This window comes from Carassius gibelio, chromosome B19 (genome assembly GCF_023724105.1).
Source record: "Carassius gibelio isolate Cgi1373 ecotype wild population from Czech Republic chromosome B19, carGib1.2-hapl.c, whole genome shotgun sequence".
Classification (NCBI taxonomy): domain Eukaryota; kingdom Metazoa; phylum Chordata; class Actinopteri; order Cypriniformes; family Cyprinidae; genus Carassius; species Carassius gibelio.
Genome location: NC_068414.1, coordinates 14,442,332 through 14,466,462, shown reverse-complemented (window position 1 = coordinate 14,466,462; position 24,131 = coordinate 14,442,332). Strand labels below are relative to the sequence as shown.

Here is a 24,131-nt window from a genome sequence, read left to right as displayed (position 1 = left end):
GCAAAAATCATCACAATTAAAAGAATCAAAGACTTCAACTACTTCAGTCTGTGTGAATTGAATTTATCTAATACCTGAGTTTCACAATTTGAGCTGTATTACTGAAACAAAAACTTTTTCACGACATTCTAATTCAATGAGATGCACCTGTGTGTGTCTGTGTGTGTGTGTGTCAACATTTTGGGCACTTAAGAATTGCACTTAGAATTCATTCCATTCGATTAATTCATTGCAAAATATTAAACCAGATATAATTTGTCCATAATGTTGTCACATTCAGACAGTGATACTTTCAGAGGTCAGGAAGGAAACTGTGCTTTCAAGTATGCGGTCATTTGTGTCTTTCATTTATGTTCGCAATTATATTAATCGTGTGTCAGAACTAGTGCACTGACATTTATTGTCATGAATCCCTGTCATAAATCCCTGGACATCATTTTGATCTTTGGTTATGAATGGGTGTTTTTGCTAATGCAGAGAAGCAGGTAAATGGTGAATGTTCATCTTTTTTGATGATATTGTGAGGAGAATCTGAAAGCTCTTTGAAGGTTTGTGGAGGTTAACAGGAAGTGCATTGTATTTGAAGTAAACCTGTTTAATGATGGCAGGGAACGTGAGTAATATTTCATCACGACTTTTCATGATGATTCATTGTGGTGTATTTTCTAAATTAGACAAGCGACTTCAACCCTATTAATTGACTAATTTCACAACATTAATTGGCACGTGTTCATGAGTGCAATATGAGTAATATGTGAAATATCATTGCTTCATCATCATTTGTTTTTATGAAGGATTTTTCTTGGCTGATGACTTTGTATCGGTTTTTTGTTATTAGTACGCTCTCATCATTACAGAAATATGTTTAAGAAATTCAGGAAGCAGATCTAATGTCTGTTCCTCTGTTTAAATGTTTGCTTTCCTTTCAGTAAATTTAATATGTCAAGAAAGCTCACTTTCTTTTCTGAGTTCCTTGGGTGTAGACATTTCTGTTTCTAATTTTAAAAAGCAGAATGGATGAAATTACACAAGAATTTACAAATAATTTTAGTTGAGATAGTTTAAATGGATCACACTGCATGAGATACAAAGTCAACCACCCACTGTCAGAAAAGGCCTTTTCATTTACTGTAGTTTCTTGTGGCCTTGAATTCTTGACTTTTGCTGTAAGTTAAATGACCAGGTATTTTTAGAGTTGTAACTCTTGTTTCAGACATGTGTCTGTGAGCTCTCATAATTCAGTGTGGTGTTGAGCACTATTCATTTAATGGACCGTGAGTCTAGCCTGGGTGAGTTAATTTCTTCTGTTGTGCTTAAGCTTTTTTCTTGTTCAGTAAGATAGCAGTATTTTGTCTCTGGCTTTGTGTTGGAGTGCTGTTAGGTAGCAGCGGTCTGACTCAGGCCTGTTATCACACACACACACACACACACACACACACACACACACACACACCCATCCCAGAGCAGAGAGCATTATTATGACTAAACACACACTCTGTTTCACTTCTGTCCTCTATAACATATGCTAGACACATTTGAAATTGAGATTACAGTACATAAAATATTTATATTTATCAGTTTCTATGTTGACTTTAGTGCCTGTGCCAGAAAGGACTAGCACACAACTGTACTATCTAAGGTTAATAATCATGTGTCACATATTATATGTAGTGCATACTCCTGCAGTGAATGGGTGCCGTCAGAACGAGAGTCCAAACAGCTGATAAAAACATCACAATAATCCACAGCACTCCAGTCCATCAGTTAACATGTTGTGAAGAGAAAAGCTGTGTGTGTGTAAGAAAAAAATCCATCAATACATTTTAAATTGAAACTGTTGGTTTAAATATTGCTTTCTCCTTTAAGAAAGTCATCTAGTCTGAATCAAGAGAGAGAGATGTATAAATCAAGCACTGTTTACAAACAACAGCAGTTGTTTCTTAGAAACACAGCAGCTTTGCGCTTCACAAGATGTTAACTGATGGACTGGAGTCCTGTGGATTATTGTGGTGTTTTTATCAGCTGTTTGGACTCTCTTTCTGACGGCACCCATTCACTGCAGAGCATCCTTTGGTGAGAAAGTGATGAAATGCTAAATTTCACCAAATCTGTTCTGATGAAAAAACAAACTCATCTACCTCTTGGTTGGCCTGAGGGTAAAGAGTACATTTTTAGCAGATTTAACCTTTTTTCTTCTTTCTTTTTTTTTTTTTTGTGAACAGTTCCTTTAAATGATAAGAAACCCCACAAACATTGTTCACCTTTGTTTTACTTTACAGTGTCTATCGTGGATTAAATATTATTATTTTGAACAGCAGAACTTGTTTACAGTATGAAACAAATCTAACACCTGTGTGTTTCTTTTAAAGCTTTTAGCTTTGAGGTACTATCAAATTATCAGTGCTATAACAGTAGATCAATATCTGATTGATTACATTTATTAATCTGCCATATGTAGGTCAGTCTGAAAATATCTCTGGCTTCAGGCTTTTCCACATTTGCCTCTTGCCCCGACTTCACTTCTGATTTGCATGAATTATTAAATAAAGGCTATTTCTGGAATATAAGTGTTTTTGCACCATAAAGCATGCAGTGTCATCAGAAAAGACTTGTTTCCTACTCTTAGCATATTTAATTTTAGTACAGCTGCCTCACACAGTTCTTTGTGGAATTACATTTTTCACAAAAGGTATTTGGACACCTAAGACACACAATTTGTCATTATTGTTACATTACTTAGTTTATTTTTATTTTTTCACTTTCACTTTTTTACTTTATTTTACTGAAATATAGTAGCAAAACACTTCTAGCAAAAAAAAAAAAAAAAAAACTCAACAGCTGCAAGCTCTGACAATTCTTTAAAGGGTTAATTCACCCAAAAATTAAAATTTGTCTATCTTCTACTCCTGCATGCACTTTATTTCACGTCTTCTGAACTGTTGACAACAAACACCTGCTTACACCCATTGAAAGGCTTGGAAGAGCAAGGACATTTTTTAATATAACTTCGTTTGGATTATTCTGAAAGAAGAAAGTCACCTCACCTATAGGATGCTTCGAGGATGAGTAGAAAGAAGATGGACACATTTTATTTCTTGGGTGAACTAACCATTTAATTGCCTCTGATACTAAAAGATAAAAAGTATTGCAAATGAAATTCCCTGTTTTTTTTAGACCTTACATTATGAACAATATTCATGGGTAATGCATACCCACAATATGTATAATATACAGTCAAACCGAAATGTATTCACTAGCAATCACTAGTAAAAAAAAAAAAAAAAATATATATATATATATATATATATATATATATATATATAATATAATCTGGTAATTATATAATTATATAATTGTACCTGGTGTATGAATAATTTTTGGTTATGGAAAATAAGTGATCATTTGCAATTAAATTGATAAATTTGACATTTAAAATACCTTTTTAGATACAAATAATATTATCAGAATTACAAGTTGATTAAAAAGTCTTTTACTTTTGCTTTAATGACAGTTTAATGAGCAGTTTTGTTTAAAACCTGATGTTCGTGTTTTCCTGCATGATATGGGATGATCAAACAAGCATCTCGAGCTTCTGTGGAAGAATAAAATCTGACAGTCTGTACAAAGTTTGGATGATCAACTTAAGATCAACCTATTTTCTTATTAGACCGACCAAGAAATAGTGCAGAATCCTAAATGTTTCCTACTGAGTTATATATATGATCTGAGACTTGTGGAGTCCAAAAGTGACTGAGGTCTGAATACCGTGATGATGTTGTTGTGATTCAGAATGTGACGAGCGCGGGTGAGTTCGTTTGAGAGCAGCGAACAAACACTCGAGCGTTTGGAGGGGAAAAGTTCACATTTGCATATCCCCCCGCCTCGCGCTTGCGTTTTTGTTTCCTTGCGTGAAATGCTTCGCTCAGCCCAACAGCACTCTGACTGTGCTGATGGATGTTGTACAATAGCGTCTGTGTTTTGCAAATCGACTCCCAACATGGACTGTATTCACCTCTGAAAGCTTTAAACTTCAACATATTCAGTGTTGCACTTCCTTTTCCTTGGCTGTCAGACTAATGGCGTTATATCCCGCTGAATAAAGGTTGCTCACCCCACTTTACCCACAGTAACCCAATCACGAGCCAATGCCAGGAGCAGCGATCATCAATTCCCATTAAGTCATATTAATGCCATAAAAGAATTCCAGACATGTGAAGACATCAGAACCTGCAGGCTGCAATTCTGCATCGACGCAATTGCTCTGTTTTATTTCCCCACCGTGCAGTGAGCTAAACCACCTGTCCCTCGTCTAATATGACCTTCTTCACAGCTCCGAGCCGAACTGGCTGTATTGAGATGATGTTTGTCAAAATGTGATTGTGTGAAAAACAACAGAAGGTCTTTCAGCATTCGTCCACCCACACACGCTCTCTCTCGGTTTGCAAGCACAGTATTTTACTAAATGTCACCTCTTACACATTTACTAACGGCATTTACTGTGCCGCTCCGTTTATCACTCTCACAGCTTTCAGAAACCGCACGGCTAATGGATAATGTGATAATAATTCATAATCACAATAATCAACGACATTAAATACTTTGTGCTGTGTCATCCCTTTATTTTAACCCTGTAAAACATAAAATTATAATCAGATTTTTTTTTAATGGAACAGTTTATTAAACTTTTAAAATATAATTTCAAATATCTTTTTAAAAAAGATTTTTGTTGAGTATCATATTTTACACATCAGGTTTTTAAGGCTCATATAGGAGAATATGGAGCTCATACTCAAAAAGAGAAAAACTGAGCTAGAATATGCAATTTGGTGCAGTTGCTATGAATATAAGAATAATAATAAAGAAACTGTTTCATTGATTAATCAAAGAAATAATAGATTAATTGGTTTGAAAACGGTCAGTTAGCTGCAGCTCTAAAGCAGTCAGAGGGAAAGATGACGTGAAGATATTTCTCTTTCCATCTCTCAATCTGTCAGCCCTGTCCTGCTGTGGGGGTGTCAGTATGCACTCCTGAAACACTTCTTGGCATAAACCTGCCCTGCTTCTTTCCATCTGCTCTCAGGAAACTGTAAAACAGGCCGAGAGGAAGCAGTCCAGTGCCAGGCCTCCATGAGCAAATGCCTTCCACACTCACCGAGCAACATTTGGGCAAGGCAAACCACACACCAAGTCAGCCTCGGCCACAATACCAGCTTCACGTGCAAATAAGCATAGCTAGAGTAGGATAAGAATAAGCATTTGTTTTAGTGAATTAATGCTGAGGGCCACTCCAGTCTTACTGCTTTAGGTTTTAGGCTTTATAGTGTGCATTTCTAATGCATTGCACAGTTTGGTTTAAAAACAGTTTTTAACAGTAATTACAGGTGGAAGCTGTGACAATATAACACAAAGCTAATGTGTAGAAGAATTAGCCTTTTTAGGTTGTTGAGGGCCATGCACCAATATAAAATCTACTGAGAAATAAACACATAAGGGTGAGTAAATGATGACAGATCAACTATCCCTAAAAAATGATCCTGAACGTTCTTAGAAACTGCACATTGAAAATAATTAAAAGTGTCAAATTCAGCATCTTTGTACAGTAAGTACTAGCAAGCCATGTTTTTCGGCATAAACCAAAGGCTTAAAAGAAAAAAAAAGATCTCACCCCAACTTCCTGTTTCAATAAGCATTTTGTTTGTTGTAGCAACTTCTAGTAGTTTAGTTTAGCTGGTCAGGTTAAAGTAATCAATACATTTGATGTCATACCATTTTGAACATTACTGAAAATCATTTGAAATTACAGTATTATTTTGTCATTTAAACTTTATAATTAAAATGTTTAATGCTTTTTACGGACCAAACCCTCTGTTAACAGTCTGCAGTGAGGCTGTTTTTAGATCTATAACAGATCTTGTGAATTCACTGCTATGTCTGGCCTGAGTCCAGATGTCGGAGCCAAATGTTGATGCAGTAACTCAGCATAAGCTTGTTTTACAACTTACTTAACCTGCTATCTGTCACTCACTCCCTCTTTGTAGATTTTCCTATCACATCACATCTGAACAGAGAGAGATTTCCTCTTTTCAGAAGTATTCAGTACTAAGATGACTGATAACACTTTATAGTACTGTACATTAATAGCAGTAATAAACATTATTACATTTTATAATCTTAGTTAAATACATTTTAAGCCCTGTCAAAAAATAATTTTGAGCAATATTTGTATAAAAGCTAAGCATTTCTTCTATTGTAAGTGCATAATTGTCAATGCATTCTTGTTTGTTAGGTTAATATTTCTTTAACCAATGATAACCTAAAATGTCCTTTAATGTACCTTTAAATGAATGCATGTCATGAAAATCAGCTCAATTCATAACATGAACTCCAGGTCTAAAATCATATTTATGAGTTACTACTGGAAGAAGTTAAAAGGCCTTGTCATATGATTTTCTGAATGAACGTCTTCTTTATAACAATGCACTTTGTGACAGTTACCGGTTTTAAAGTTACTAAACATATTCAGTTTGCTGTAGAAGTCCCTTTATTTTGTAGCTCGACAGGACCTCTTAAGGAGTTAACCTACATTTTCCAGTGACTCAGTCTCTAGTTAGGTACTTCCTAAAAAGCACAGAGTGAGATAAGGGCCAAGTCTAAATATGTTCTTCTGGAATGGACTGTAATCCATTAGCTTTGCTCCGAATGACTCCGTTTATCACCATAGCAACAGGACATTCTCTGTGTCCACAGCGTTCCTCATATACGCATTTGTCTTTTAGTCATAATCTCATTCTGTGTATCCAGCTTAGTACCTTGTATCTAATTATTTACACCGTAGATTGGAGAACACATGGTCTGACATTTACTCATCAGCTAACTTGGATCTTTTGTCTCCTTTATTCTCCTCTCAGTTTCTTTATTACTGTTGGTTTCACTTGATGCTTGCTTTGCTCGTCTGATGTGGGCTTCACACCATGCAAACACATGGGCGATGATAATATAATTGAGGGAGGTGTGAACAGCTTTTGGCAACCTGCAACTAAGTGAGGTGTCATCTGGCTTAAAACAGCCTATTGTGTGAACCGACACTGTAGCTGTAAAATAAGCAGTCGCTTGGGTCACAGTGTAATCACACATTTAATGTACTGAGTTCACTCTTTAACATACTTTGGTCAAAAGTCATTTTTAGCGTGTGGGCAGAGGTTGCATAGATGCACATAAGCATGATATAAGATGCTAAATTGCTCTTTTAAAAGGCCCAGACTGGAAGTTGCTGGTCAACAGGTCAAGAATGCAGATCGTAACTGATGTTCTGGATTTATCCTGAATATCCTTCCTACTCTAGGTTATTCCTGTTAGTCAGCTTGATCAGCCAAAATTTGCTAGTTTGGGACAAGCTGGCCAACTATTCCTCCAACAACTGACTAGTTTATCAGTGTTGGTTTTATAGAAACAGATAAAAAGCCAAATGTTCTTTTCATCTTTTGAGATGGGATGACCTACTGATTGGACAGCCAACTAGTCATCGAGCAGCCAACTACTTGGTTGATAGGGAGTTTACTGGTAGTGGGGTTAGACTGAAGCAAAGAAGCATGATGAAATTCAAGATGATTCACCAAACTAGAACTTGCTAACAGGACAAGGATGCAAAGTTAACCAGATGGATTTAATTAAACCTAAATCCCCATGCTGTTTCAGCCTGTTTTGTTTAGTCAGTCTAACTGTTTGGCCAGTACTGCCATACTGTTAACCATCCAAATTCCATATTTCAGTAGTGAATATGTTTGATGGGAATGAAACCGGGTGACTGACTAGTCAGTTACATGGTTATTGCTTTTTGATATGATTCACAGGACTAGAAGTTGCAGGTCAACAGCTCAACAGCTCATGTGGGGAAGTCGTGGCCTAATGGTTAGAGGGTTGGACTCCCAATCGAAGGGTTGTGGGTTCTAGTCTCGGGCCGGACGGAATTGTGGGTGGGGGTAGTGCATGTACAGTTCTCTCTCCACCTTCAATACCACGACTTAGGTGCCCTTGAGCAAGGCATCGAACCCCCAACTGCTCCCCGGGCACCGCAGCATAAATGGCTGCCCACTGCTCCGGGTGGGTTAAATGCAGAGCACAAATTCTGAGTATGGGTCACCATACTTGGCTGAATGTCACTTCACTTCACCTCAAAGGACAATTCACCAGTTGGTCATGCTTGTCCAGGCTGGATTATGCTGGTTGGTGTTAGTCTAGATGGTGGTCCAGCATGTAAATAGTCAAGTTTTTGATGGGGTTGATGGAGATTGATCTTGATGGTCAGCTAGTCATTTAACCACTGTTAGAAATGTCAACTAATATGTGTATTGGTGAATTTTAATATATATTTTTTCAGGAGGGCTTAAAACTTCTACATTCCTCTTGAACTTAACACCGGGCCGTTGCTTTTACTTTCTAAGTCCTTACTTTTCATAAAAAACTAGCAGTTTGCCTGCAGCTGCCTTGTGTACACATACCTGAGTTTGTCTTCTGAAAGCCATAAAGGGGATCCATGGATCTGATGTATTCATAGTGCCATAGAGATGTGTAAATATTGTCATCTCTGTTGTAGGCAAGTGTCACGCTCTGGCTGTCAATGATTAGATAAGTTTGCATGCCCTTGACCCAATTCATCTTATTCCTCCATCTTTGTGGGCTGAGGGACAACAACTAAGTTTCCTTTTTTAGAAAAAAAAATGCATAGAATGCAATGCATACATACATCAAAAATAAACATTTAATTATTACCCATTGTTTCTCTGTCTGTACTTTTACTGTGCACAATGACAATGAAGTTGACAGTAGAGCTGAAACAACGAATCGATTTAATCGATTAAAATCGATTTAATCGATTAAAATCGATTATTAAAATAGTTGTCAACTAATTTAGTAATCGATTCGTCGTTAAATAAATTTTATTTGCCATAAGCGGCTCATTTCGTGTATATTTCAAATCTGCGGTGACCAAAGTGTGGCAGTAATGAGCCACCGGAGGTTTTACTCAGCCAGTACAGCAGGTGAAGTAGCGAATAGCCAATAGCTGGCCTCGTTTTATGTCACGTGCTTCCCGAACAGCGTCTCTGCAGCATTCAGCGGGAAGTGGGAGTACTTTACTTTGAGCCTTCAAAATGAAGAGTAACCTGTAAACTCTACACTACTGAACTGTTTAAGGGGCCGTTCACATATCGTGTCTTTTGTGTGCTCAAGTTCGTTATTTCCTATGTAGGCGCGCAGTATGCACTCTCATAATGGAAGCGACGCGGTAGCGACACGCACGCGGTGCGATGCGCCCGTTTTTCCAGGCGCGTCCACACCGCATCCATTTATCCTTTGCTGAAATTTCCGGGTCTTCATGGAGAGGGCACGTCATGGAGAGAGCACGTCATGGTTGCTTAGCAAAGGCAGACACCTCAGGGGCGCTTCTGCCCGAGCGCTTTGGAAAGAAGGAGAAAGCGGCGCGACTAGCGTTTTCCACGCGTTTTTAGGTGCGATATGTGAACGGCCCCTAAGAATTTTATTTGTGCAGATTCTCCAGTACAAGGTTGTTTGCAAATGTTTAGTCGTAAAAGCTGATAACATTGCTTTTTAACAGTTAACATTTAAAGCTTTACAAACATGTTATGTGATCAGTTTGTCCTTTACCAGTTCATAATTCAGACTTGCAGCCTAATTATGACTGAATGAGAGGTAAATGTTTGAGTATATTTAAAATGCACTTCTTTTCTAAGTATTCACTGCTCTTTTTCACACAGCAGGTTTTTTGTGTGTCCCAATTTTTTTTTCTGGACAACCTTCTGATGGATTTTACTTTAAATTGTGAGTTCCATTCAGGTTTCATGCCATTGGCACTTTTTTTTCGAAGGATTGTTTACAATTTCACAGCATAAGCTATAAAGCTTTTTCCCAGTAAATAATAAAATACAATGCACTGCAATTTTATTCTGTTTTATCCTTATACTTCGTGAAAATTTGTTCTCAAAGATTCCTTAAGCTTTGTTTGGGATGTTAAACTACTTTAGGAGCTCTAAGGACTGCCATGGTGAAAACAATATTTGAAATCTCCTTGTGAATTTTGCTAGAGTATGGGTCAGTGTTTTGATTGCAGAAGAGTTCTACAAAGGATTACTAACATAATAAAACAACTCCAGGTATATTTTTGATGAGGATATGACAATGCAAAATGGTTAAACTCTCTTAAAAATCTATGCTGAATGATAAAGACCCTTTATTAATAATTTACTTGGGGAAAAAATGGAAAAAAACTAAAATATAAGTACATAAACCGATTAATCGATTAATCGTAAAAATAATCGACAGATTAATCGATTATCAAAATAATCGTTAGTTGCAGCCCTAGTTGACAGATGAATTAACTTTTTGGTAAACAAAGAGGATTTACTATTAAAAATAAAACATGGAAGAAATGTTGTGTGATTAAACATAAAAAAAATGAAAAAATTAAACATCATTTTTTTTTAGTAGTAGGATATGTACATTCTGCTGAACAATAGTCTTTAACTGGACTTTTATTTTGACGTCTTGATGTACCTTTACAGTTCTGTGTATGTAGGGCTGGGTACCGAACTTCGATGCATTTATGGTATCGAACGAAAAACTTCGATACTATGAGTATCGAAAAATTATTTATCTTTCGGTGCCAAATTTTGGGGTCCAAAAGCCAAGCGGCGGTTTTTTTATTTATTTTTATTTTTTTTTTTTTTTTGTTTGTTTTGTTTTGTGCCAAGCGGCTGTGTCTGTGTGAGCTTGTAGCATACGTGCATGTAAGGACCTAAATTCGCCGTGATTGGCTGTCCACCACCACGTGACGTGACGGGGAGGATTTCTGAAGATAGATACTCGCAGTCACACAACACAAGTGTAGTTGGTTTTTCTCGAAACGTTTCAGTTTTAAAATGCCAAAGAGGTCTAAAGTGTGGCTACACCTTATAAAAGTGGATGCCGAGTCTGCAAAGTGCAACATATGCGAAAAGAGTATTGCAACCAAAGCCGGCAATACCACCAATTTAATGAAGCATGTGTTTGGATGAGTGTTTTTCCCTCCCTCCCTGTTTAGTTTGGTCTACTCCTTTCACGTTGTCTAAATAAAGGAGAGAGAGAGACAGATTTATCCGGTACAGAGAATTTCTCTGAGCAGCAGGCCACTGTATACGTTCACTTAAAACATAACTGACTGTGTTTACGAGAATACTTGCAGAAACAATTATTTTGATATAATTGTGTGTGTGTATGTGTTCATTCAGAAGTTACGATACGCGAAAGATGAATTAATTCTCTGTACGCGCATTGTCTGAAATGCTGCTCACAGTGCGTGCTTTGAGTGAGCGCAAGCTCCGAACACGCGCAAATTGTTTAAAACACTTGAATCAGCAAGATTTAGAAACAAGTGCAAACGATCAACTACGATCCGTTTCACCTCTTCAAGCGAGTGAACAACGCAAATCAAGTTAGGAATCACCACACTGTTTTCGTTAAACAAAATAAATAATTATTTTAAAAGATTTACTCAAAAGAATCATTGGTTCACTAATCGGATCATGAACTTGTATTACCGAGCCAAAGATAATCTATTATTGAACATCTCGAATGAATAAAGACTTCAAGTTCATCTGTAAAGCACATAAAGCTATCGTTTGAGTTTATAAACTTCTATTTCATGCATGATTCGTATGGATCTGCTAACTGAATGCAAAGTGTGAGTTCTCGAAGAATGTTTGTGTCTTGATGAGCATGTATCGCTCACTAGGAGTCGCTAAACAAACAGCTGCTGTTCTTTTTTTTGTCTTTTTCTTTTCAATGGAGGATCTGTTGCCCCATTGGTTAAAATCCCCAAACTGTTTACTCAAATATTAATTTAATAAATGACATCAAAACAGGGGCATTTGCGTTATGATGTGGTGGGCTGCTGTGGGCCAGGGAGTCCAGGGCCACTTTTTGGTCCCAGTCCGCCCCTGAATGGCGCACCCCTATCCAAAAAGCACAACCAGTTGTATTAATAATGTTATCCTGAGTGTGAAGTGTTACCAGAATTTGTTTTAATTAAGGTGAAAAATAAAAGGTTTGTGTTTAATGTATTTGTGTTGATGTTGAAATGGATTTTAAAACATATGGTATCGAAAAAGTATCGTTAGGAACCGGTATCGAAATGTAAAAAATATTTTAACATTTTAAACAATACCCAGCCCTATGTGTATGTGATGTGACGCTAGTTTTACTCAAATCAAACAGTCAAATGCTCATGAAGTGACTGTCAGAGCAGTTCTGGAGATGTTGTTCATGTGTTCACATCCTTATTTAGTGAGACAGCAGACACTGAAATCACCACGAGCGTCACACACGCTTCAGAGTGTGACAAAGGAAGTCGCGCTTCTGCTCCATTCATTAACAGAGACACGGCGAACATGCAGGATTCATATTTAAATAGACTGTTCCAGATTAAATTTACAAATATTAGTTCATATCATGATTTGATGTAAGTGCAATGACCTATTTTTGATTAATTAATTCAAAATTTGGCAAATTCCGTGCCATTCCGCGTTAAACTGTAAATTCCGTTTTTATGACTGGATTCCGCGATTCCCTCCGCATTTTCTGTATCGCGGAAATCATAGGGCCCTAGTTGAGGTATACCAGCTCTATCTTGCAATGGACACACGGCACAACATTCTCTTTACGTTTGCCCGTGCCCTCATATCAAAACACTGCTGATTCCTTGCAGTATGCCATGTCAGACGCAGCGCTTGTGTCTCCTTCCGCTTTCTGGGTGACGTCAACGCGTTGTGTCACATTAAAAAAAATAATTGCGAAAGAACCTGACGTAAGATTTAAAATAAATTAAAAGAGGCTTCGAGGCAGAGGAATTTGCCTCAATTTTTTGTAATAGAGTTACTCGAGGAATCGTTTCAGCCCTAGTGTGTATGTCTCTGTATGGTGCAGGTGAAATTAGGGCTGCGTGATTAATCGAATGCAATTGTTATGCACATCTCAACAGTAAAGCCAGTTCTGTGATTAGTATTAAATCTCCATCATCTGCTTTCAGATGGAGCAGCATTTAGCACACAGAGCCGTAGTTCTCTGACAAGCTACACAAAAAAAATCACAAATGATATAATCACATGGGAGACACTGCTTAGCTAACCTGGAGTATCTCATGATTAAGTGTAGACCTTTTTATCTGTTCACTTCCACCATTATAACTGCAGCCTATATTCCACCAGATGCTAATGCCAAGCTTTCTATAAACGAACTGCATGCGGCCATTAGTAAATGACAGACTGCTCACCCGGAGAATGCTTTTATTGTCCCAGGTGATTTAAATCACTCCAACTTAGAGACAGTGCTCCCTACATTCCACACTAGAGGAGACAAAACTTTGGATCATGTTTACACAAACATTAATATAGCTTACATCGCGACACCCCCCTCCCCCACCTGGAACAGTCTGATCACCTGAGGACCATCCAAGTTCCGCCAACTGGAGCAGACTCTTAAGTTCAGGACAGGTTTCAATACACGGACTGGAGTATGTTTGCTTCTCAGGCTGCCTGTGGCTCTCACACAGACATTGATATCATTACATCCTCTGTACTGGATTACATCAACACCACCATTGACAGTGTTACAACAAAGAAACAGATCTCCGCATACCCTAATCAGAATCCATGGATGAACAAGGAGGTGCGACTCCTGCTGAAAGACCGCAACACTGCCTTCAGATCAGATGATGCTCAGGCCTACAGCAAATCCAGGGCTAACCCGAGGAGGGACATCAAAAAGACCAAGTAATGCTACAAGCTAAAGGCATAGGAACACTTTTCAAACTCTAACCCCCTACGCATGCGGCAGGGCATCCAGGTCATCAGTGACTACAAGCCAAGCAACTCCACTCCAACGTTCACAGGCATCTCCTTCCTTAACAAGCTAAATTACTTTTATTCTCACTTCAACAGTGACCGCAAAGAGACGGCCACCAAGATCACACTCTCAGCAGACCGCTAGCTGCTGGCCCCCGACGGCATTCCTGGACGTGTGCTTAGGGCATGTGCAGAGCAGCTTACAGGGTTCTTCACTGACATTTTCAACCTGTCCCTCACCCGAGCAACTGGTGTTGAATGGTTGTTGAATGTGTCTCCTGCTTCAAGTTCCTGGGAACCACCATCTCGGAGGACCTGTTCTGGACCACAAACACCTCCAGCCTGGTCAAGAAGGCCCACCACCGCCTCTTCTTCTTTAGGACACTAAAGCCATCCTGGTGAACTTCTACCAGTGTGCGATCAAGAATATCCTGACCAGTTGTATCACAGTCTGGTATGGGAACTCCTCAGTTGGTGAAAATGCCCAGTGCATCACAGGGACACCACTTCCCAGGTTTATTTTTTTTTTTTTTTTTTGTGCTGATCCGAAAAATGATCATATCCGTGACTCAAAATCCGTAATATGATTCGAACTGTGAGTTTTGTAATCCGTTGCACCGCTACTAAAGATGAGGTACAATTCAAATGTCTTCATTAAATAACTCCTAAAGTAATTTGAAAACTTACTGTGAGACACAATTATCACTTGCACAATCGAAGCAATGTTATATAGTCACTAAAGTTTATGAATTGGATTTCTCTACAAAGTCTGTTTTTTTGCGCAAAATTTATGTCCAAAACCTACTTTTGCAAACTAGTCCTAGGTTTTTTGTCCGATCGGAACCAAGCCACTGCAGAAATATTCTCTGGACAGTGAATATCAATTATAAAAAAATAAAAAAAAGTGTGTTTGTCCAATGAGGAACACGTGTCTATGAGGACATTTGCTTATCTAAAAAAACAGCAATAGAAACTTGAGCACCTATTAAACAAGGTAAACGGAGGTCGATAGGAACGAAACTCAGTGGGCATGTTCAACTCATGGCCCTAAATCGTCCACTAATTGGTGCTAGCGAGTTTTATGGCTCTGTAATCACAAGGTGTTTCACACATCCACACAATATGTATATCATTTGATAGATCTCCTCATAATCCACAACTCTGCCTCAAGATCAAACCAAAACCTGTCCTGGTGGCCCCCCTGCCCTGCATTTTTTGTATGCCCTGCACAACTGATTCCACTCATCTGCTCATTAGTAGAGACTGCAAGAACTAAATTGTGTATGTCGGATTATGGAAACATACAAAATGTGCAGGGCAGGGGGTGGGGCTGTGCAAAAAATCAAATGCGATTTTCATGCGCATCTCATCAGTAAAGACACTCCTGTAATTAGAAGTATATCTCCAGCATGTGCGTTCAGATCAGGGTTGCTAGGTTTTCAAAACAAATCCTGCCTACTTGCTTCTAAAAACTACTCCAAAACTAGCCCAATCGCGTTTCCAGGAGGTTCCCCAATAAAATTTTGGTAACACTTTAGTATAGGGTCCAATTCACACTAATAACTAGTTGCTTATTAGCATGTCTATTATTAACATATTGGCTGTTTATTAGTGCTTATAAAGTACATATAATGCATGACATCCATAATCCTACCCAATACCCTAAACTTAACAACTACCTTATAAACTACTAATAAGCAGCAAATAAGGGGTTAATTGAGGCAAAAGTCATAGTTAATCGTTAGTTAATAGTGAGAATTGGACCCTAAAATAAAGTGTGACCAAAATTTTTTTGGCAGGGTTGCCCTGGTAAAATTAGCATTTTAGGGGCTAAACATCACGTTATTGGTATTGGGGTCGCTTCAACCCAGGGACATGAAAAACAACCGCAGACTTGGCAACACTTGTTCAGGTGGAGCGGCATTTACTACACAAAGCCATAGTCCACCGACAAGCTACACAAAATCGCTTTCAAAATCGACTCGCCTCCAATTTTAGAATCAATTTTGTGTGGATTTTCTGTGAACTACGGCTCTGTGTATTAAAGGCCAACCAATGTTGCCAAGTCTGTGTTTGTTTTTCATGTCTGCGGGTCGAAGCGACCCCAATACAAATAACATAATGTTTAGCCCCTAAAATGTGAATTTTACCAAGGCAATCCTTGGATGTGGGCAGGATTTGTTTTGAAAAAATATAGAGATATGAGATATACTTCTAATCACATGAGCGCCTTTACTGACGTGATACGCATGAAAATCACATTTCAGTATTTTATGGGGAAATAACTTTAGTGCTGCCACAACCCCAGTCCATCTGCTCATCACCCATCTGTTTCTCTTTCTGTTTGTTTCTTGTGGCAGTTGAGAGGTCAAAGTCACAACAGGTGCGGAGCACTGGTGCTATTAGACGGACTTCCTCTCTGGGTGCTATCACCGGGCCCTATCTGATAGGGCAGTGGCCACGTGAATCCCACCTACACAGCCCCTCGTGCATGAAAGACAAGTCCACACAGGTAGGTACTGTCACCCTCTATGCTCAAAATCTACCCTCTGGCTTCAAAGCCTATGTGTTCAGGTGTGTTTGCAAACGTTAGCTTGACAACATTTATAGCTCCATAATTCTTCTGGGTTTTTTGCGTATGCTGTGTAACTGATTCCAGTGATCTACTGATCTACAGACTTATTATTTCAATTATGACCATCATAATCTACCAAGAGCAGTAAAAATTAGTACAACTATTGCATCCACCCCTTGTAGTAAATGAATTAAATTAAAATAAACAATGCACACTGAACAAGCCTAGAATGTTTTAATGTCACAATTGATTAGGATTGTTTGATCTTTGAATAATGCAAGATATTTAAAGTGTACCTAAAGTATGCTTGCATTAGTTCCTCTTTAGCACAATCAAATATACTTCTTTTCATCTTTAGTGAGACTTCTGCACAATAAAAGTGCATTAAGTACAAAATAAGTTGTTCTAATTTAGCAGACTTTTAAGTTTACCAGTTTAGTATACTAAAAGTACAGTTAAATGGTATTTGTATAAATTACATAAACATGTAAATGTATTTGTAGCATACTTGGTATAAAATAAATGAATTTCAAATACATTTTAGTATTTTTTTTTTTACTACGGACATCAATCACAAAATGGGTTAATTCATGCTAGGGCTGGACGATTTATCAAAAAGTAATCGAAACTGAAATTCAGAACCTCCAACCGACTTAATTTTCCCATGTCGGTTATTTAGTTTTTTTTTTAAATCCTGTCTAATACTTCCCCCTTAAAACATACTACCATACCCAGAGGAGCAGCACTTTCAGTAAAAAAAAAAAAAAAAAAGATATTCGGTCGCTTCTACCTCTATTTTACATGCAAGTATAGCTGACATCAGTCACGGCACAACCATTGAATTAATCATATTATTTTTCAGTCATTATAATATTAATTCCGTTGTCTGACAAAAGAAAAATGTAAATATGTCAATAAGTTTTATTGAGAATTTAGCTGAATTAAAATACAGTATGTGAGCATAGGGAGGCAATACACACAACGCACTTATGTCATGAATGTGTTAATTGGCGACTTTTCTGGCGGGGTTTAGCTACTTTCCACTGAAAGAAGTTGGGAACACTGGTAGCCACATGACTCTGCCCCGTCCAGTCAGTGGCATAAAAGCACAACACTGAGGTGAGCCTTGCGTCTTCACTACACTTTGTCAGTTGTATTTGTTTTATGGTTTGAAAATTCAAGTGATTAGATGATCAGATGTGTATTATTAATATATCCAGCTCCCATGTTCTCACAGCGGCATTGTGGCAAGAACACTCATATTAACAGCTGTGAAGATCGCGCGCACAGAGGAACGCAGAAACTAGTTGTCAGCGCTGTCCTGTGATTTATTACTAAAGTAGCTTAGAATCTCAAAACTTATTATAACATGTTTTTCTACTTTTGAAGGAACTAGGCTATTTACAACCCACAGCTTCACAATAATACAGAGACGGTATGACTAATTCACACACGCAATCACTCGTACTGGTACTGTGCTAATTTATCTTTATCTGATCTCTATTTATCTCTTACACCGAGAAATAATCTGTAAGAAATGTTACGAACATAGATAAAATAACTGCTGATAGTGAGCTATGATGTCAGAAATATAAAAATATATATATAAATATATTTAAAAAATCTCACCTTTTAATAGTCAATCATATTTATAGTACAAACCTTGTCAGTGAACTATGAGGGCAAAAAAAATAAAAAATAGAAACAAAATAATCATTTATTAATCGTAATCGATGTAAAATATTCAATTAATCAAGGTTTTGATTTTAGCCCATAATCGTCCAGCCCTAATTCATGCTTTTTTGTCATTAAATAATAGTGCAAATACCAATAAATCAGTAAACTCATATAAACTTTAATCACGCTGCATGATTTATTGAAATATTCTTCTCTCATACATTTTGATTTTAATGGCGAATCTCCTACACATGCAATAAGATCAGCCACAAAAATAACTTAGTCCACATCTTTTCAATGCTATTTTTTCACTGCATGTCTTTAGCAAATCCTAACAGTGTTTTTTAATACCAAACGATAATATTTCAAAGTAATGTTCATATTGTATGTCATTTATTTTAAAATCCTTCATTGGTATAAAGGTGTGGGAACTTTCAAAGCAGTATAGAGTTGTAAACTGTAGTTACCTTTAGCATTTGGCATGAAACATTTATTGGCACTAAATAAACCATTAACCACAGACTGGTAACCATTACTTTAATAAACTTACACATGGGCTCTGGTATTTCACCCACTGCTGAATTGCAGAAATCAATCAGTAGAAACACCACAATGAATATGAATTACATGGATATTATCCTTATTAAAAAGTCATTTAGTCAATAGCAGTGAGAATGTTTCTCTTTCTATTTTTTTGTCTTTTTGTTGTTTGATCGATATGAAGGACAGACAGCGGCAGGTGTATTAGGCTGCTGTCACTTTAAGAGCTACTGCATAGATCTAATATACTGATACACAGTTATTTTTAAAAGGTAATGTATTGCAATATTGTGTTATTCCATAAAAAAAAGTAACAAAATATGCTACTTACCATGTTTTCATTCTCAAAAGTATACGTAAAAAGTATAAGACAAAATTGACATTGTGTTTATGAGAAATACTCCCCAAGGTGGGTATTTTGACATCATTTTGTGTATATTTGTCTATTCAAGCATAAGAACGCACATGAAGGAAAACTCAGTTCGGTATTTGCGTGTTGTCTGTGGTTTTCAGACAAAAGAAAAGATAAGACACAAAAGTACCAGATTTAGTTATAGTTCGTGTGGTCTTGTACCTAAAGGGTTTAACATTGTTTTATTGTTCAATCTGGCATGATGTAGAAACACTGTGACTGATCAGGCCGTGTGACGAAGCCATCAGCTGTCCCAAGCGTTTATCACCCCCGGTCCCAGGGCATCAGCCAGTCCATATTGGCCGCATGTTTAAGGTCATTGCAGGACAAGCGTTTTCAGTCAGTCTGAGGTGTTCGGTACAAAGCAACTATGGCATGTCCCTCCTGAGAGCACGCTGTACCTCACGCACACCTGGCGTACAGTCAGGTGCTGATTTATCCTCAAATGTCAGCAGGTGTATCAGGCGAAACACAATCACCACAATCCCACAGTTCCACCCACCATCTGCTGCTACACTGAAGGTGAGATTTGGCACCTGCGGGAGTGCAGTGTGTCTAAAGGTAATGTCTCTGCCGTGCCTCTTATTGTGTGCTCCAGCATGCAGCGAGTGTCATATTAACCGTTCAGAAAGACGAGATCCCGCTGGAATGTCGTTCCCCGTGTTTGCCGGCCTCCACTGTTACCCCAGTTTTTGAAAGACACCTACACTATGCATCTGTTCAGAATGTCTTTGTTCTATCGGCCCGTCCACACCGCGCTGACAGACAACGACCAACGGCCAACAGACGCGGTCTCTCTACATTTGTTGCCGTTGATCTTTGTTTGTTTTTGGCGATTAAGCATGTTGAATTTCTGTTTGTTGAGTCTTAAAATGTCTGAGAAGTGACATGCTGTAATCTGTCAACTGTCTTGGGTGATGGTGCAGTGTGAATTAGCCTAATGTATGAACTTTATTTGTGCTTTTAAGAATAGTTGACCAGAAATGAAGATTTCGTCACCGTGTCCTCAATTTCGTGTGGTTCCAAACACATTGTCATATTCTATACACAACCAAAGAATGTTTTACGCAGAAAACTTTCATGTTCTGTACAACAATAAGTGTTGATTACTGTAAAACTACTATTAAACAGAATTTATTTTTTTAATAATTTATGTTACCTTGTCATTGAACAAAAGTTTCTTTATAGTGGAATAATACTCTTCACACAAAGAAAAAAACTAAAAAAAAAAGCTCTTTAAAGATATTACTGGAAAAAATATATATAAAATGGAATGTGTATTTTTTAGAGTGTATATAGTAAGAGTCATATGACCACTTTGTGTGAGGAACAGACTGAAAATTAAGCAATTATTCACAAACTTTCCCCATTATAGCTCTTAAATTTAATTTGCGTTTGCATTTGTACATGTCCTTTTGTGGTCGGTCACATGACCCACGTGAACCAATAGTGTGGCTCCAGCAAATGGAATTTTTTTTGTTTTTTTAGGTGGACTGTTCCTTTAAGACTTTAAGATGAATCAGTGTTGCTTTTGTTCACTAAAACTATTAAAATTGTTTCTGTTAGTTTAATTAAAGCTGAAATTAAAATCATTTTTTATTTAAAAACCTAAAAAACAAAAACAAATGAAAATTAGAAAAGGTATCTTGGCAATTAGCTGAAAATTAGTTGAAGTGCTAAAACTGAAACAAAAATAAAAATAAATATTTTCAAATGTTTCAAACAAGGTAAAATAAATAAAAAAATGCAAAATGTAAAACTAAAAGCTCATTGGAAATATAAAGATACAGAAGCATAGACTTTCATTCTTGTGGTGGAAAATGAGAATGCCAAACCGGAAGTTTCTTGTGCAAGAATTCTTGAGTTGATTATAAGAGGACTATAAAGCTGCAGAAGAGCAGAGCATGGCTCCTTTAACACATGCAGGTCAGAGGTCAGCTGCTGCGGTCCATTTGGTCTCGTGGGTCATGAGAGCAGTGGAGGAGTTGTATCGTGTCACATGACCCACAGCATCCTGTTTTCACTGCTGCGTGGCAACAGAGGCCACACACTCTCTGCGGCTCCGCTCTGCTTACTGACACACAGATACTGAAAGATACTGAAGTATGTTTGTGCTTACTATATTTCCCTGGTGTGAAATTTCATGCAAGGTTCCGATAAGTTCTTTATACATACATTGTATAACCAGTCGGTTTAAAGACGTTGGATAATTTTGTTCACTTGCCAGAGCGTGGGTGTTACCAGGACAGGCCGTCTCAAGTCTCACCTTTTATTCTTCACCGGTGTCAAAGAACTACAAACGACTCTCATTTTAGCTCGTCTTTAAAGTTTGATGCTTGCACAAAAGGACTATAGATTAGGGCGACAGCTCTGTTGGGATTCAGAATTTTTTTCCCACTCCATTATTGAACAGTGTCTTGGGTTTAACCCCTCGTCCTCTTTGTCACAGTGATTCGTGCTGCTTTCCTCTGCAGTAACACGGTCAGATCAGGTGAACAGCGGTGACTTTGGGATGTTCTGTGCTCAGAGTAACCAGAAACCTGCATCCCTACACTTTTTCTTAAAGGGATATTTCACCCAAATAAGAAAACTGTGCCACTTACTCTACTGCCATGCTACTCCCAACTCGAATGGCTTTCTTTCTATTGCAAACACACAAGGAGAGATTTTGTTGCATATTCACACTGTTGTTTTGCAGACCAGGAGCTGTCAAACTTCACAAAGAACAAAAAAGTACTTTCAAATTAGTCCCTGTGGCAATCTTTAAAAAACTTTATGACCTTTATATCATATGTTTTAGACGCTTGTAAGAATGCATATTTTCGCAATAGTAACATTTCAAAATTAGAGTCCCGGTGTATTTCAGGCTTGTTTATAATAAAAAAATTACACATTTAGTTTTTTTTTTTTTTTTTCTTCTGGGCATTATTATTATTTTGGTTACACAATTAATTTTATTTAATTTAATTTCCATTTCATTCTAAACTATTAAACTGTGTAAAATCTGTTTCCCATTCACTGAGAGAGACACTGTATGACAAAGTAAAGAGAACTCTTCCATTTAAATGCTGTAATTTTGCATAATTTACAAAGCATATAATAATGCATAATATAAGTATATAATTAAATTTAACCGTAGCCTATGTAATTAAAATGAATTTCAAAAAAATGTAAATATTGTTCAAAATCACATATTATTTGTTATTAGTAACATGTATTAAGTAGACCATTTTTGTGCCATGGCTAATAGGAGGATTTTCCTTTATATATATATATATTAGAAAGAGAAAAAAAAAGAAGAAGAATTTAAAATCACAACAAAATAACTACAGTTAAAATTTAAATTAAAAAATAAAATATAGAAATAAAATCTTATTCAAAATCTAGAAAAAATGTATATACTTTAGTTTATCAGTGATGCTAAAATAACATTGGTGAAGACACAGTGTTTAAATTCCTTCTAAAAGAGCTTAAAGAAAAGAGAGGTTTTCAGAGGCTCTGTCTGTTGGCTCTGCTCTTCTAGTGTCGATCTTTGAAGCCTGACGTCTGTTCAGCTGATGAACGCGGGGCTCAATCCACCACAGCCACAGCAGTGGTCCCACAGAGGCCAGATAGGCCTGTGCTTACAGTCATTTTCATCTCTCTCTACAAAATACATTTCCTGTTTTTCACAGTGTCCACATACACACTCTGACCACATCTATCGGTCCACAGGGAGCCCTAAAAACCCTCCAAATGATCACAAACAAAGTCTTGCTGTTTAACAACACTCCTCGTACTTATTTTTATTGTTCTTTTAATGTTTTTATTAGTTCTATTTTATTATATTTCTATTTTATCTCAATATTCTTTTTTATATGTATTTTATGTTTTATCTGACACAAAACAGCATTCATTTTCTGCTAAAGAAACATTTCTTATTGATTATTATTAATTCCACTAATGATCCCGCTTTATGACTTTGGAAGTCACAACTGCATTATGTTCATGTAAAACTACTTTGATTGGAATAAAATTAACACATTGAGCTATTTCTCTCACTTTTTCACCAGCGGCGAAGAAGCTATTTAGTGCTCGAAAACTATGAGCCTTGTATTTGATGCCTACATGCTACATGTGTTGATTATTCTCATGATGCTGCAAAGAATGATGGGAAATGTAGTTTGATCACTCAAGCCTGATAGCTCTTAAACCATCTATAACTAGTAGTAGAAAGCTTTATAGCTACTCTTTATGAACACATTGTGCTCAAACTCAATTGTAAAGTCAAAATGTACAATAAAACAGGAAAATATAGTGGACATCAGCTTATTTTTAGTATAAACCTCTTTTGAATAATAAGCTGCTAATCACATGTGCACTTATACATTTACCCAGTGTGTGTGCTGCATGCTGGACTGACTAAACACATCTCATACCTGGGTGTAAACGTCACATGCTCGTGAGCCGGTAGACTTTACTGTAGTAACTGAGAGAGTTGTTTTTGAAGGAATGTAGATGACCGGTTATTAAGGCACTGTTTATTGCAGAGACAAAGCAGTCTTTGTGAGTGATCTTGGTGTGAAACAGTGGGTCAGGAGGAGGATGCATAGGAATGTGATTTATTAGTGTGTGTCAGTGTTTACTGACCAAGATTTCCCTTGAAGTTAATTAAATCTGACAAAACTTTCCCGTGGGACCGCCAAAGGTAAACCTGATGCATAAAGAAAAGTTAATGGGGTGTACTAATATTCAAAACTATTTTATTAATATTTTTATTCAGCAGGGATATTTGAAATTGAGGTGACCATAAGGGCATTTCTCATTTTTATTTCAGATAAACTATTCAATTCATCAAAGAATACACAAAGAATATAAAGCAGCTGTTTGCATCATGTGACTCTGAAGACTGGAGTAATGATGCTGGAAATTCGGCTTTGCATCACATGAATAAATTCAATTTTAAAATCTATTCAAATAGAAAATGCATATTTTTAATTGTAAAAATATTTCACTATATTACTCTTTTTACTGTATTTTTACTCAAATAAATGAA

The 24,131-nt window shown here is 37.2% G+C and overlaps 1 protein-coding gene across 1 annotated transcript in view; it reads left to right on the top strand.

Annotated features, from left to right (window-relative positions):
• The window catches only part of LOC127978945 (glucocorticoid-induced transcript 1 protein), a 36,198-nt gene that overhangs the window by 3,204 nt on the left and 8,863 nt on the right, over positions 1-24,131 (top strand). Inside the window, exon 2 of the mRNA XM_052583968.1 lies at positions 16,253-16,404. Coding sequence (XP_052439928.1) covers positions 16,253-16,404 — 152 coding nt within the window. The remainder of the gene's footprint in view (positions 1-16,252; positions 16,405-24,131) is intronic.